The sequence below is a fragment of the Nematostella vectensis genome, chromosome 7 (assembly GCF_932526225.1).
Source record: "Nematostella vectensis chromosome 7, jaNemVect1.1, whole genome shotgun sequence".
NCBI lineage: Eukaryota > Metazoa > Cnidaria > Anthozoa > Actiniaria > Edwardsiidae > Nematostella > Nematostella vectensis.
In genome coordinates, this window is record NC_064040.1 from 15854654 (window position 1) to 15870655 (window position 16002).

Genomic DNA, 16002 nt, shown 5'->3' on the forward strand with positions numbered 1-16002 from the left:
TATAAGAAGTTAATTGCGAACGGATAGCGACGAACAACCAATCAGCATACGGCATGCCGCGTTTCTGTCACAGCTCACGGCATTGAATTCAGCACAGAAACTATACATATCCCTGGGAGGCCGGATAAAACAGCAATACGTGCGTCAAATTGGTTATTATTATGGCAGAATAACGCCAACAGAACGAATAGAAGATATGGCGGATTTAAAGCATGGTTTGGGGCATACTAGGAAGCAAAAGGGTAGAATTGGCGTAGGCCTCGGTCAACCCGTTGTAAGTTGGTTGTTCACTCAGCATTGGAATGCAGAGTTTATCGATTTTGATTTTGGTTTATTGACTTTTGTTTCCGTTTCGCAGTTAAGCTGGGACAACGATGTAGAACTCCAACCTACTAGTTCCTTTGGTACAGCTACATCAGCCCAAAGCACAAATCACAATTCACGGGGATCGAACTATCAACCGGTTGCTCAAACGTGGGCTGTTGGTGGAACGAAACACGCGTTTACCTCAAGCGCTCGACGCAAGGAGAAAGAAGCTTTCACCAACCATGTTTTTCACCCTAAAAATGCTCCCGTGAAAGTGTCTGTCACTGGAGAATGGGCTTTGCAAGGATGCGAGGTAAATGGGAATAATACATGAGAGATCGATTAAGTTTTATTTGACCGTGAAATACTTGTTGTCAATGTCAACTTAGAGGTGTCGTGCATTCGCGCGTTGAAAATTTATCTGAACACACGTTAAAACCCTCCTTGATTAATAAACTTCAACTATTATCTTGTTTATTTAAATCTTTGTTTTAACCTTGATTCCACAGGATTACACAATATGGACAAATCTGCTCATGAAACGCGGAAGGCACCGTCAAATTACAGATATCCGAAAGTCAATTGGCGATGGTCAAACATTGGTCTATATGCTAGAAGTCCTAGGTAGGTATGATATTTGTAGTGTGTTCCCGTGCTACTATCCGTGTTTAATGTCGACCACATCTGTTAATCTTAAGTGCTTCCTTAACCACACAAACCAGACAGACACGCGAGAAAATTTAAGCTTCAAGTGACGTTATTTTAGTGAAATGCTTATTTTGCTCAAAGCGTGGATTATCTATATTTACATTATTTACAATGGAAAATGACACCATAATGTGAAATTTATCCTGCCTTTAGAATTTATCCTGACAGCACAATTTTACTTTTTGGGGGGCACGTTAAAACTATACCACCCCATTCAAGGGTCCATCATGACTATTATAATTAATTATTTTACATGAATGATCAATACAATAATTAAACTTTAAACTGTCTGTAAGGATATATAAGTTACAAAATGCAGTTTGTTATTTCTTAGATTTACAAAAGTAATTCATGCATGATATCTTCATGTCTTCAGCTTCCTGTAGGGCACTTGGTTTGTGAATTAGAGAGTATTGAAACTGTCAAAACGTGCATCTTCTTATTTATTTTATTTTGCTTTTTATTTATACGATTTGACCGGAGGCTGTGCTAGTCGATGGCTAGTAGACCTCGATCACATCACATAAAATATACCTAAAAAGTCCTTTATTTCAACTAATACATAATTTTTTTTTGTAACTTTAGAGATCAACCTAAAATAATTAGGTGATTTCTAATTTCTAACACAATCTCATAGGCCTTAGAACCTTTGATGGCACCCTGACATAATGTGCCTTGAATGGTGATAGCTATGGAAATCAAGTGCAGTGCAAAACAATTGGATGATTTCATTCTATTGTGTTTGGTTATTAAACAAAATCAAATGCCAAAGAAGTTGTGAATTCAATTTGGTTTGATTTTCAAACACCTTCTAATAATTCATTATATTTTTTTTTAAAGGTACCAATTCCATCTATTCCACATTAAATTTGCTTGCTGCCTAAGTCAGAATATCAAATCCAAACACTATCAAATAAAATCATATACAATTGGACATATTCAAACAAAAACGAGTTTTCGATTGTGTACGACTGGCTTAAAAAGTTGTGCTTGTCAAAATTGGCACACAGTCGGCATAAACATGCTTCTTATCCCTCTTAAAGAACTTTTACTCCCTTCATGAATTGCTGTTGCACTTTCAAATCGCTTTGGGTCATTTATTGTATTTTTTGTATTGTTTTTTAAGGGCTTATGCACAACTGAGCATGGAGTGAATTGAAATAAAGTGATCATTTCCTTCTTCCCTCATCACTGAAGTCTCCCTATGACACCAACATGTCCCTTACTCACCTTAAACTCTCACTCCATGTATTGCAGTATCAAATTTCCTGGTTGTCTCATTCCCCCCTCATTGGAGCCTTTCTATGTCACATGTCAAACCTAACAAATAAATTATTGTGTACATATGACTAAGATCTTTTAAGAATACCTTCTCAAATATCTGCTTTGATATTCTGTTGATCAAAAGGGATTGTTATTTCCAGGGGAAGGGGCCAATTTAATTAAAAAAAAAAACAAGCTCAACTTTGTACATGTCCCAAAATTAAACTATTTTTATTTTGTAAAATATGGTTAAAAGGAAAGGGCCTCTTTATTAGGTGACATGGTCATAGCTAGAAATTTGGCGCTAGGATGGGTGGGGGGGGGGGGGGGTTGGGAGGGAATCTTCACATTTAATAGTAATAGCTAGTTATCGCCTTTTGGCACATGGTTTATTCATAATTTAACTCCTCCTCCCTTCTTGTCTTTGAATTTTAGTAAAATGGTACAAGGTAAAATCCACAGATTTACCTTCTGTCGTTATGTTTTTTTTTTTACTTCTGAATGACCTTCCAGGAAATCCTGAATACACCCATTGTGTCAATACTTTTTTTGTGGGGGGGGACTAATAGGTGTTGTATGCAAAATTGGTTATGGGTTTATTTTGTCATCACATTTTAGTAATGCTTTATGAAGGCTTGATTACTTTGTCAAGTTTGCCAAGAGTCCTATTTACATTCAGTATCATAGGAAAACTCAATGTGTATGACTATTGCAAGTAGCAGTAAAGACAACTAAGCTAGTGTCAGTAAGACCTAGGAAGTCATTGACAGGTTAAGGAACACAGTGCCCCAGTAGCTAGGGGGCATTTGACTGTAATCAGTGTAATCCTTTTAGAGTTAAACCTGTTTGTAAAATGCTCCTGACAGCTAAAATCAATACTGTTGTCATGCTAACTAGGTTTACCATTATCCTAATAGAAAGCTTTTTACTTGAACAATGCAGTTGACTCAAGGTTGTCACATGTTTTTGTGGGATGCAAACAATTCAGATTATTCTATTAGCTTCATTTCTGAGCATTCCTGTAATAGGAATAGTTTGGGTCTGGTCCTTGAAGTTAATTTGGCAGCAAAGTTTGAAGTGGCGATTGTATTATGGAAGAATAACATGCTAAAGTGGGCATGGAGTCGTTCATGTAAATACATTTACTTTTTAATCTATTGTACCTTAGTCTGCTTGGCATAGAATAATGTGAATTTTTGTTGTGCATTGTTATAGGAAGAGCTATGTTCTCAGCGAAAACTTTATTGCAATTTCAATTTTTTTAAACTAGTTGAGGCTTTCTTCGACAAGGACAGTTTTATAGTAGATTGTTTCAAACTTAGGGTAAATTCCTCACAAAATTGCAGTTCCTTTATATTGTACATACCTCACAACTGAAAAAAAAAACATCACATCATGTTTTTAATTTCTTTCAGCTCAAGAAAAAATACCTGGAGTTTATGCCAAGCCAGTGACCAGAGCTCAGAAGCTGGAAAATCTTCAACTCTGTATGAGCTTTATGGGCAACAGAGAAATAAATCTGCAAGGGATCTATGTAGGAGGTGGGCTTATTACACTACAATTATAAGTATTCAGGGGTTTTATTAAGTTTTAGAGTAGGCTATAGAAATTGATAAGTAGGGGGTGGAAGTTATTAGTTCATATTAATAAAACATTTATCTTTTTTTAAAGTAGCTGACACTCTGAAAATAGCAGCTGGTTCCACCTGCTGCTGGTCCTAAATGAAACCTCTGAGTACTAAGTGTTGCTTTTTTAAGTTTGTTTTCAACCTTTTCCCCCTTAAATGAGGGGAGATGTAATTGTTTGATACAGACTGCCTTTTTTAGATCTCATCGATGGAAATCTGAAATCTATCCTGGCCCTTTGTGGTAATCTCAGAAGAAGATTTGAGGTATGGTGGTGATAATCATAACCATGATAATACGATTAAGGATCAACCACTTAGCAATTGATGTAAATAAGTCGACAGTCTTTTAAAAGTCTGACTTCAAAGGCGATCACTAATAGCTTGCTTCTTGTGTTTAACAGGGAAGTTCTGAGAATACTCCTGATGGCACCAGACCTCCATCGTCACAGTCAACCAAGACAAATGAGACAGCACCCTCGTACAAAATGAACGGCCATACATCTCATGGAACAGGAAGGAAAGGTGCCACATGAAAGCTAGCTCTTCTGTTCTAGCAACTCTCAAGATTTCTTACCTTGCTATGTGCATAGCAAGTGATATACAGGGCATGAATGAATATCAATAAGTGCCAAAATGTTGTTTTTTCTTGTTATTTGAATCGCCAGACTTTACACATACAATATCCTTCTACTTCTACTTCTACTTGCGACCTTCCATGGTCTCAGCCCTGCATAGATCCTTTTCTAAATCCTTTACCATCCACAAGAAACTGTTATTTGTTCCTGTAAATAGTCTTATCATTAATTTTATTTCCATTTTTTATTTCACCTACACGTCATAACGAGCCTCTGGCTCTTAGGTGTTTTTACGTGGTTAAATAAACTATTATTATTATTATTATTATTATTATTATTATTATTATTATTATTATTATTATTATTATTATTATTATTATTATTATTATTATTTCTTGTCATAGTAGCTCATACTGTAGTTATTCCTATTGATACAAGCAGCATCATCAAAATTTTGTAAAATTATCAAAGTGATTTTAAAAACAATTCTATATAATTTTTAGGCTAAGTTCAAATGTTGTGTTATCCATGAGCCGTATTCACTGGAAATGCATGCAAATGAAGAAAAAAACAATCAACTGCATTCATTTGCATGCATTTGCATTGAATACGGCTCATGGATAATACAACATTTGAACTTAGCCAGATTTTATACCTTTAGTATCCAGCCTCGCTTATCCAGAGGTGTTTTATTTATAAGAATCTCAAAATTTCATTTTTATTCAGATTATGATGGTGATGTGAAGCCTCATGGTCATAGTTCAGGCTACCATTCTGAGGAATACTCCCCAACTCGTAAATCTGTATCGTCCATCCAACAAACCCCTGTGATGCCTGGCATGCTTGGTGATCCTGAAGCAGAAATCTTGCCCCTCCGGAGTGTTAACCCTGCAGATGTGATTGTGGTGAGTTAAATGTCTGAAGCTGCATCTGAAGCCATAAAAAAATGTCTGTAAACAAAGTGGTTTTTAGACAAGCAATCACAATTATAAATAAAGGTATAATCTTGTATAGAATAAAGCATGCATCTGAAGCTTTGTTGCCATAAAAAAATTCTGTAAACAATGTGGTTTTTAGACAAGCAATCACAATTATAAATAAAGGTATAATCTTGTAAAGAATCAAGCATGCATCTGAAGCTTTGTTGCCATAAAAAATGCCTGTAAACAATGTTGTTTTTAGTCATTTTGGCCATTAACTTGCACTCTTGACAAATGTTTGCCATAATATGACAGGTGAATTTTTGCCTTTTTAACCAGTCCACTACAGAACTTGACAACAAAGTGGTATTGCAGACTGGAAAAATTGAGCAACGACGTCATCAATTACAACCTAACAACCACCATTTGGTGAGTTGCAGGGGAGGGACTGCAGTAGCCTTCTCAACAGTATCTTCTTTAATTTGCTTCTTTAACTTGCATAGACCAATTCTCATTATCGATACAATAATGATAAAAGTTTGTTATAAGGAGCTGTTTCAACGGATATTTTGGGTCTGGTTGCCTTGAGCTCACTTATTCTGTTTCCCTATAAAATGGAACCTAAATATCTACATAGATAGCAACTGGAGATTGGCGCAATAGCTCAGTGGTCCGGGCTTCGTTAGAGGGCCAAGGTTTGAACCCTGGTCAGATTTACTTGTAATTTTTTCAGAGGTGTAATAGACCTGGTTCTTTACTGTACATTGGGGACTGTGAATCTCTCGTCTTCTTGGATAAGGACTTTAAGCCAGAGGTCCTGTCTCTCATCGAACATCATTAACCTGTATTGGAGGATGTAAAAGAACCGCTGGGGACGCTGCCCGTGTACCCATCTTCAGTGACATGCTTACACTAACCAACACTCATGATTGTAAACTGCGTAAAGCAGTCTGTATCTACACACTGACGAGTAAAGTCAGTCACATGTGAAGCGCATTTGATCATTTCATTTAAATATGAGGGTCAAGGACCACAAGGCTGCATCAATATATCAAAAAATATTGCTAGCAAAGATTACTTCCCATATATTTTACTGTTGCTGAGTATATACTTATCGAGGCTTCAACTCTAGTTTGTTTGTTTGGTATTTTTTGTATCTTTTTCCCCAAGGGCTTTGATTAAGTCACATTCTTGATTCTTGCAGGACAATTCAGATGTTATATCACCTTCAGTAGAGGAGAGGCTGCGTTCATTGCTCAGTACGCCTAACCCTGGAGGGAACCCAGAAGATGTATGTATAGAAAGCTCATTCCCACATGCTGATTTGTTTAAGTATGTATGTCCATTCAGTGTTGGCCAGACTTCGGAAAATCTGACAGGATTCAACAGATTTTTGGGCCCAATTTTACACTTTATAAGCAGAATTCATGTTCTAGGGTTACATTTTTGGACTATAAAAGCGGGCTCGTCTTAAATAAGCGCTAGGGAAAAAGCATATTCACGTCACATTCTCCCAGACCTTGCTATGCTCTGTGGTTAAGGTCCTTTTTTCGATTGTAGGAAACTGAAGATGAGCTAATTATTCCGCCGCCTCGACATCGTACCGAGACACACAACGATGAAAAGTTTAACGTGGAAGAGAGGCTCAGGTCCCTGCTAGATGTGGCAGCAGATGATTTCTCAGATGACGATGATGATGATGATGGTGACGACTTTGAGCCTAAGAGGGAGGAGACGTTTAAGCAACTTGATAGAATTGGTTATGTGGTAAGAAAGAGAAATTCTTATCAGAATGTTTAAGAAATTCGAATCAGAATGTTTAAGAAATCTCGAAATGACCATCAAAAACAAAGATTCATCGTTGATTGTATTGTGCCTTTCAGCCAAGTCACCCATCTGAAAGAATGCGCAATATAGAACAAAATAAAGGACGCAACGATAGCTTCAGTGGTGGCCGGAGAAAGTGAGTTCAACTGTCATATTACATGCTTTTTCCATTAGTTTTTCTATTGTGTATGCGCTGTGCAAACTGCGAGACATCTCAGCTGAGGCTGCAGAATGATGATAATGATGTAGTGCTGTTTACACATGAAAGGCATTCCGTGATGGGTTCTTATGCCACACGCTTTTGAGCAGTGACTGTGTGGAGTGCAAATATGGCCAATATTGCTAGAAATAACACACAACATTGCTTTCCGGCGAAATGCCACCACTGATTGCACACCATATTGGGCGTTGCAGCGAAGTAGCTGTTTAAAAAATCTATACAGTTCAAGATGATTTGGTGGATTGTTTTAAATGTCTATTATGTTTTTAAGTCGACCTGGTGCAAAACTTCCCACCCCTCCTGCCCTCAGACGAGCCCAGCAAATGAAGAACCAGAGGAATGGGCCTGAGTCACTAAACACTGGGGGAAGCCTAGATCGGTCACGCAAGAAGCCCCTTCCAGGACAACCACGGCCAGCATCCTCTGCTGCCGACCTTTATTCATCCAAACAACAGCGGCTTCAGCCAAGTTACCATCGCCCTACCAGCTTCCAAGCCAACGGGCAGCGAGAGGATTCCCCTTCTAAGCCTAGGTCCCCCTCCCACTCAGAATTCCTCCAGCAAGTGGCCAACAAGCTGGCAACAGAAGTGGACAACCGTGAAACCACCACAACTGCTTCCTCACCCTCTGTCTCCCCACCGGACACACCCATGCTACCTGCACTGTCACCCAGCTCCTCTATAGCCACCTTCATGATTGGCAGCTCAAGCAACTCTTCAGGGATTAGCACCCCGACGAAGGGGTTCTCGTCCAGGCTGAAGGGCAGGTCTCACTCGCCACTAAGTGGAGGGTCCACGCCAAGGAAAGGTCGTCGAGGGCGAGGTACTGTACCTATTAGGGTTACATAATAATTATCTATCAAGGTAATCTATCATCATAATAAATAATTATCAAAGGTGAGCTTAGGGGACTCGTAGTTTTTTAGATTTGTCGACCGGGAGTTATCATTACCGCTTTTTCTCCTGTGTATTAAGGTCGTTTTTAAATTAAATTATTTGCTGCAGGTCAAAAAGGAAGAAACAGCGACATGGAAAACATACGAAATCAGGTACGACAGGGTGTTCGAGACGAAACACGAGAGCACGGACACATACTACAGACTGCGATTAGAATTCGAGCATAAGAATAAGATATTTGAGGAGGGGAGAAAATATCAAGGAAAATGGAGAACATCTATCCCTGAAAATTTGCTGGATGGATAATTCGAAAATAACATATTCAAAAATACTTAGCTTTTAGTATAAAGAAAATCCTGCATAAAAAAATGCTCAACCCCCTTCAAATATCCCCTCCCTGATCAGTTTTGAGGGTTAGTACAATCCTGATATCACATGACTTTTTGGTAGATCCAATCACTGGAGTCCATGTATTCCGATGTTCTATGTCTACTGGATACTGGCACAAAGGATTCTGGGAAGAAGCTGAAAGACCAAGACATGGCAGTAGCCGCCGCTGCGCTACAGAAGACAGAAGAAATGAAAGGTATGGGGGGAGGGGGGATGGAAGGTAGGCAGGGTATAGGGGAAGGGTACAATCACCAAGTGGGAACCCATATATAGAACATTTTGAGTGAGATAAATGTGTGGATTTTAGCTCCCGTGCAACTCCAATTATTAAGATATTCTTAGAAATTTTTCGCTATTCTATTGTGTTTTTTTTAGTTTTTTTTTTATTAGTTTTTTTCTTTCTTTTTTTTCAGCTGGAATAAATTCATTCAAAAAGCAGCGAGCAAAAGATATCAAGTAAGTATGATCGTATTGTCCCTAGAATCCCGCCGATTGAACAAATAGTTTGATTAACAGAATTGAAATTGTGTTTTGTTAATGGTTTAACAAGAGTTTCGAGAACATTTTTATTATTCCGCCCCATTACCGAAAAAAAAGCAGACATGAGAGGGGGTTATCAGTGGGTTTTTTTCCTGCGCTGTCTATTTAAGGGCGTCACCCTTTTCGAAATGCAATCATTTCCTCAGGGCTGTAAACAAGAGATTCACTCGATTAGAATCACACGTGGTAACCCTTGCGAGGAGCGTGGCCCATCTCTCATCGGAGCTGCGATCCCAGGCGGCCATCAGCGAAGACCTGGACGAGATGAGGAAGGAGCTGCAACAGTTAAGGGCGTGGCAAGAGGAAGAGGTACACACTCGACCGGGAGGGGTACAGCAGTCCCTACAATATGCGTCGAACCTCAAACGAGTCATCAAGCTTCGGAGGTAGGAATTATGATATATGATCTCACGATCTGATTGGGTAATAACTATTTTATATGTAAGTTCATAATCCGGAACTAGCAGGGGAAAGATATTTAAAAAGATAATTCGCACAATTTAGGAACATCTCCCCTTTCCCATCGCATTTGTATTTAGAGAGCGTACAACATAGAACATTGGAATTTAAGGATTTTCGGTGGGAGCATATAATAACTTTGTGTATTTATACTGGTTGTAAAGATATTGTGCCAAGAAATAATTGATTGTTTTTTCTTTAAGGTTTTTCGGCGAAGAGCCTCCGTTGTTAGTCATGTTTCTGAAGAAACTTGGATACGAGGTCTGTATATTATGATTCTACACAAGTTTCACTGTTTAACGAATCAAGTAATAAAATCTAGTAAAGTAGCTTTCTCTTTTTATTGACTTTCTTCAGCCTTATAGCTTAAAAGGAATACACTCATCGTGAAATAGTTCATTTATCGAAATCGTTCATTGTTTGCAGAGGTTCGCGCCCAATTTCGCCGCCGAACAGATCGGTGTCCTTGAGCTGCCTTATCTCTCAGAGGAGCGGTTACAAGGCCTGGGGATTCCCCTCGGACCACGCCTTCGAATCGTCGAGGAAGCTACAAAAATGCTCACGTGATACAGGCGTAACACTACGCAGTTGTACACTGGCATGATCCTACCCAGATGCGCACGTGATACCGGCGTGACCCTTTTCTGATGCATTTTCTGATTTAACACAAGCGTGACCCAGCAACCCAAAATAGAACACTATCATACGAATGCATTAGTTAATCTTTGATGTGTTTGTGGATGTCTAACGTTTATGCAGACGCTTCCAATGAATCATTGTTTCTGTTTTATAAATAAACGTTTTTGTTGAAAAGGAAACACTAAACTGTACATAAAGATAAATATATTACACTTATAGCATTTAATGTCATATATTCATAGTTAACGAAATAAAATGTTTATTTTTTATTGTTTCCATCACGTTACATATCATCATATACCCTTTAGATCAACCCCCTCCCGATCGCCCTCCACACTTGGGACATTATCATTTTGCTGAAGTAAGTATAGCATTGCGATATAATCATTTGTGGTTACATTTTTATTTTAAAAAGGGTGTGGTCTCATGGCGGACATTAGACTAAGACCCTTTCCAGGAAGAAGGCTCAGTCCAAAAAGGGGATTTTTTTTTTGTTCAAGAAAGCACGGGGCCGGACAAAAGGGATGCTCTTCTCCCTCCTGCTCACTCGCCGTCCGGATTAGTTGGCGATGGAAAGTGTTTCGGACAGTCCGAGCACGTTGGCATGTAGAAGTCCTGCGGAGTGGTGTAATGGCACACGTTGGGCGTGGAACATCTTGGTTTGGGACGGGTGAGACAATCCCACGCAGGAAAACCATTAGCTCCATTCACGTCCTGTGGGTTCTTCATCCACTCAATAACCTGATAATAAATTATAGCTGAACAATCACCGGTTGCGAAACAGACAGGACGCGAAAAGGATTGAGATGAAATTTCCGTTTTCGTCTTCAGGCCTGGTGTTTTCACATTTCTTGTGCTCGTGGATGTAAAAGCGTGGAATCTGGGTCGAGGGTTGCCTGTAAAGTCACGTTCTTTACACACACTCAGGGAGCACATAGAAGCCCGAGAGCTTACAATTGAATATTGTTTTGAGGGTCTCTAGGTACATACAACACAGGTCCATCACGAGGAGCACATACAACACAGCTAGCCCATCATACATCACGGGTAGCCCAGAGCATACAACATAGGAAGCCCATCACCTTAATACAACCAACACATGTAGCCCATCACCATGAGCATACAACACAGGAAGCCCATCACTTATACAAACATCACATGTAGCCCATCACCATGAGCATACAACACAGGTGGCCCATCACTAGGAGCATACAACACAGGTGGACCATCATTGGTAGCATACAACAAAGGTGGCCCGTCACTAGGATCATACAACACAGGTGGCCCATCACTAGGAGCATACAACACAGGTGGCCCATCACTAGGAGCATACAACACAGGTGGCCCATCACTAGGAGCATACAACGCAGGTGGATATCATTAGCAGCATACAACAAATGTGGCCAAGATTTGATTCAGATTTGAACACATGTAGGCAAGGCTCGGGGATCTAGTTACTCCTGGTAGATACAAAAGAAGTTACCTGCGAAACTGTCAGCACCCAAACATCATCCCTTGAAGCGACCAGAGTCAAGAACTTCCTCAGCGCCTCCATGTGACCTGTGCTCTGCGAGAACCAGGCCGAGTGAGCGTGCAGTCCGAATGGAGCTTTGTTACTATGGTAATGGTACTGAAAGTTTAACAGCATTGTCTAAAAACAAAAAAAAATCATGCCGTTACTGTACTCGTAGGATGTCTGCTGTCGTTTAACTGTTTAATATGCCTCATTCGTATACAAGCCATAACACATATGACTATAATATAGTGCGAACTAAATATTTTTGGGTCTGGTTAACCACTAACTGCTAACTGTGGGGAACCTCAGAAGTCACGAATTAGATGTAGATATTTTTCCCCAAATGTCAATCTCTCCAAGGGAACAAATAAAGATTTAGTTATTGGCCACTTTACATACCTCATACCATTGTGTACTGTTACCAGTTGGGTTGCATGCATCCATCATTGCACCACAGACATTCCCATTGCCGTCCATTAGATCAATATTCGGGACCACCCAGAGGCCGGGATAGGACATAACCGGACACTTTCCAACCGGACAGTCCTGTATAGAGCGGTAGTCTAACGTATAGGGGTACATCGGTGGGTTATAGTATCGCCCAGTGGGCCATGACAGATCATATGTGAAGTTGTTCGTGTATAATGCCTGGTATTGGTGCTCGGTAATTTCCAAGAAAGGCGCTCGGAAGCCTTTGATTGTGCTGGAAGGTAGACCTGTAAGCCTGGAATGGACGGAAATAGATTTTAATTGTCATTTCAATTTTTAGCGCCAGCGAAACAAAGCCGGAAAAAGCAAGGTATTGTCACCAATTTACTTCCGGAGAACAGACGGAAACCTCGGCCGTTAAGAGACAAAAAAAATATATAAGAATTCGAGCTATTTAACAGGTCATCCGCTCTCAACTATCAATCACATCCTCAAAGAAACTTCCTATAGACACACTAGCTGCTTTCACAATTTGGATTTTTTTTTTCGCGTTCTCCGTTAAATATATTCGAAGAATCCTAACGAAAATCATAACAGTTCAACAGTGTGATATTCCTGCTGGGGAACCCATCCCCCCTCCCCCTCTTCCCACCCCCCCCCCCCCCCCCCCAGAAAAAAATGTTTATTCTCGGAAGGTAAAGGAAAAACGCCATTTTTCTTTTTTAAGGTTAAAAAAAACTCTGCGTTGTGTCGACTTTCATTTTTAAAATCAATATTTAAAAAGCAACCGATAATCACACTTTCCGTATCTTTGTTCAGTTTGTAAATTTTTGTCAATAATTGCAATCGGGAAAATCGGGCACTACATAAACACATACCCTTCAAGAAGTGTCACACAAGCGTTGCGTGACATATTTTCTATTTGTCGTGTCATATGACTAGGCCTGGGGAAACCAATGTAATTATTCCCTATGCACATCGCAAAAGCGATTAATTTCAGAGAAATTATTAAGGAAAATCACCAAAAGAAATAAGAGTATATCTCCAACCCCATTAGGGTATTCCGGCGTCTATTTAGACACTTTCCTAGAATCGAGTATAGCAATGACGTTTCCCCCAGAGTAATCTTCCAGATCTTCCGGCTTGAAAATACAGGCAGTTTTACCGTTGAAGGAAAATTGCTGCCTGGCGGATGGACTGTTTGAGCGGTGAAAAGAAATTTCATGGAACTTCAGATCTATAACCATTCTGCGGTAAGTTTTGCTTCGTTACCAAAATATATTCTTACCTTTGTATCAGTAAGCAATTGGTTAAAACCCTCACGCATCGCCCCCCATGAAGCATGATTTATTGCACGATTTCATAATTGTACTGTGAATTATTTATCTTATTCCTATAACATATTTCATTGCGGGATCTCATTATTTTTACGGCAGGAAACGGTGGGATGAATTTGCAGAACTCGACCTTTAATAATCGATCGACTCGTTTCAATTAAACTTATGTTGTGTTGTATATTAGCTTATAACATTTTTCAGTAGATAATATTATTTTAGTAGATTTCTTATCTTGAAACACGGTGGTTTACGGGTTTTCGAATCTGATCACATTGTGTGTTTTTTTGGTTTCAACACAGGTAGCCCAAGCTCTATCAATGTTTAACCGACCGGCTCATTGACTGTTAATAGAGAGAACATATGATATATATATATATATATATATATATATATATGTTGTTACTTTATGCTAGTATTCTAGTATTATTTTGAGCCGTTTTAGCAATGTTCGGTGAAATTTAAAATTCCCCCTATCACTTCCACTATTGCCCTGGTTCCAGATCCTCGAACGTCTCTCTATTTAGTGGCCAGCTAAATAGAGAGACGTTGGAGGCTCTGGAACCAGGGTATTCCGTCATAGAGGGAATTCTAAATTTCACACAACAGCTCTAAAACGGCCCAAGATTGCGCTCTAAATCTCTTAAACGTGGAAATAATAGACGGTTACAAGTACTACATCACGTTGGATTGAATTTATTACATTTTTATGGCAGAATACTAGTATAGCCTACTTGTAGGCTTTGATAGTTTTTCCGGCACGAAAACCCCGAAAACACGAAGTTCGCATACCATGGCCGCCATCTTGGATAACGCGATCCGCAGGGGGAGGGGGAGAATAAATACGCGGCGTAGGGGGAGGGGGAGCGGGGGAAAAGAAAGTAACAAATCCATATGTTATGAGCCGGTCGGTTCATATTACTCATTGATAAGAGCTTGAGCTACCTGTGGTCATCCCCCCTTGGGTGAATTAATTAAGGACTCAAGGGGGAGAGGGAAGGGCATCCAGTCCGACCTTGGCCTTGACAACATTTCATAATAAGCAAAAGAAAGCAAATAATGCTCAAAAAATCACATTTATTTTGGTGCGAATACCTTATAATGAATTGCTATATTTTTTAGGTTATGTCTGAAAAGGATAATCTTCATGACGTGTGTAGCAGGGGGCAAATCCATAAACTAAGGCAACTTCTCGAGAAACTCAATAACACTCAGATTTTAGAGGAGCAAGCTGGTTGGCGTGGCTTTACACCACTACACGAAGCTGCAAATCACGGATATGTCAACTGTGTCACCCTTCTCCTTCTATATGGAGCAGATGCGAATGCCATTGCCCACGAGCGCTACACCCCTCTGCATCTGGCGGCTTCTATGAACTTCGTGGATTGCATTAAAGAGCTTTTGCGATTTGATGCTGACTTTTCTTTGGAAGATAATTTTGGGAAGACCGCTTATAAAACTGCTATTAACCATGGGTGTGGGCAAGCTGCTAGGATACTAAAGAGCGAAGGTAATTTCCATGTAATATGCAGGGTCGTAGCAGGGGAGGAGCACTGGGGGCATATGCCCCCCCCCCCCCCCCCCCACCATAATATTCTAAAAAATTATAAGGAAATTACCAGTAGGGGCGTGGCTGTGCCCCCAATATTTTCTTTATTTTCTTTAATATCTTTCTGTATTGTGCTACGGCTCTGATTTGGGATTTGATATGTTATGTCAGGATTGAATTTTGCTTTTAACTGAGAGAGGTGGTTTGACGAAATATCCTAGAGAAAGGGAAAAAATTCTTTGTTTCATGACCCTCCAGATCCGCTAGTATGTGTATTATAGGAATTGTTTGCAAAACTATACCCTCTGCAGCCGTTCACAGAGTACTGGATTAAAAGGGGTGTGGAATTTAAAAGATCGTAGCCTGCTATCTGGCTAAAAAGATCGCGGAGGCTTCAGGGAATAAGTCTTGACCAGGCGCGTACCCAGGATTGGCCAAGGGGGTGCGCAGTCATAGTTATCATATGGAAAAAACCTTCACTTTTCTTTACTCGACGTAGACTCGGGGAAGATTCTACAAGCATTTCCTTCATTTTATCGTGTTGCAGCAATGCAAAAGCACTGAGCGTTCCTCAGGGGAATTTCTCAGAAGACTCAACCCCCTCACCTAACGCTAGGGCCCCCCAATGGTCTTTGGCGAGCACTTACGAGCTTGCGAGCACCCCGTTTTTTATGCGAGACCGAGCATTTTTAGTTGTTGAATAAATCGAGCATAGAGCAAATCGAATATACAATGCAAGCACGGCGGAAAAAAACACGAGCATGCGAGGATTAGCCAAAAACTGCGAACACATCGAAATTTCGG

General features: G+C 39.9%; 3 protein-coding genes and 1 long non-coding RNA gene across 5 annotated transcripts in view; 2 read left to right on the forward strand and 2 right to left on the reverse strand.

The window, feature by feature from the left end:
- LOC5502511 (neuron navigator 3-like) lies at nucleotides 1–10648 on the forward strand. Its single transcript, XM_048730752.1, has 18 exons — nucleotides 1–274; nucleotides 359–619; nucleotides 816–930; nucleotides 3693–3818; nucleotides 4104–4168; nucleotides 4306–4426; nucleotides 5206–5384; nucleotides 5739–5828; nucleotides 6604–6690; nucleotides 6960–7166; nucleotides 7283–7362; nucleotides 7718–8268; nucleotides 8451–8494; nucleotides 8793–8928; nucleotides 9146–9188; nucleotides 9419–9658; nucleotides 9935–9992; nucleotides 10158–10648. Exons 1-18 carry the CDS (start codon nucleotides 197–199, stop codon nucleotides 10296–10298), a joined length of 2622 nt encoding a protein of 873 aa, XP_048586709.1. The 5' UTR covers nucleotides 1–196; the 3' UTR covers nucleotides 10299–10648.
- On the reverse strand, nucleotides 5204–7029 carry LOC116609933. The gene is made up of 2 exons (XR_007312358.1): nucleotides 6919–7029; nucleotides 5204–5409 (listed from the first exon to the last, which is right to left on the reverse strand). It is a non-coding gene; the product is annotated as an uncharacterized LOC116609933 (long non-coding RNA).
- The window catches only part of LOC5502520 (chitin deacetylase 8), a 6240-nt gene continuing 850 nt past the window's right edge, over nucleotides 10613–16002 (reverse strand). The window contains exons 2-4 of the mRNA XM_001623648.3: nucleotides 12286–12610; nucleotides 11854–12021; nucleotides 10613–11111 (exon numbers count right to left, since the gene is read on the reverse strand). Of these exons, the coding sequence (XP_001623698.2) occupies nucleotides 10914–11111; nucleotides 11854–12021; nucleotides 12286–12610 (691 nt within the window). The 3' untranslated portion in view covers nucleotides 10613–10913. The remainder of the gene's footprint in view (nucleotides 11112–11853; nucleotides 12022–12285; nucleotides 12611–16002) is intronic.
- The window catches only part of LOC116609930 (leucine-rich repeat serine/threonine-protein kinase 2), a 16812-nt gene continuing 14037 nt past the window's right edge, over nucleotides 13228–16002 (forward strand). The window contains exons 1-2 of one of the 2 annotated variants that reach the window (XM_032370760.2): nucleotides 13228–13568; nucleotides 14772–15159. In XM_032370760.2, coding sequence (XP_032226651.2) covers nucleotides 13539–13568; nucleotides 14772–15159 — 418 coding nt within the window. In that variant the 5' untranslated portion in view covers nucleotides 13228–13538. Of the gene's footprint in view, nucleotides 13569–14771; nucleotides 15160–16002 lie in introns of those variants that run through there. The other variant, XM_032370762.2, reaches the window with a different exon arrangement.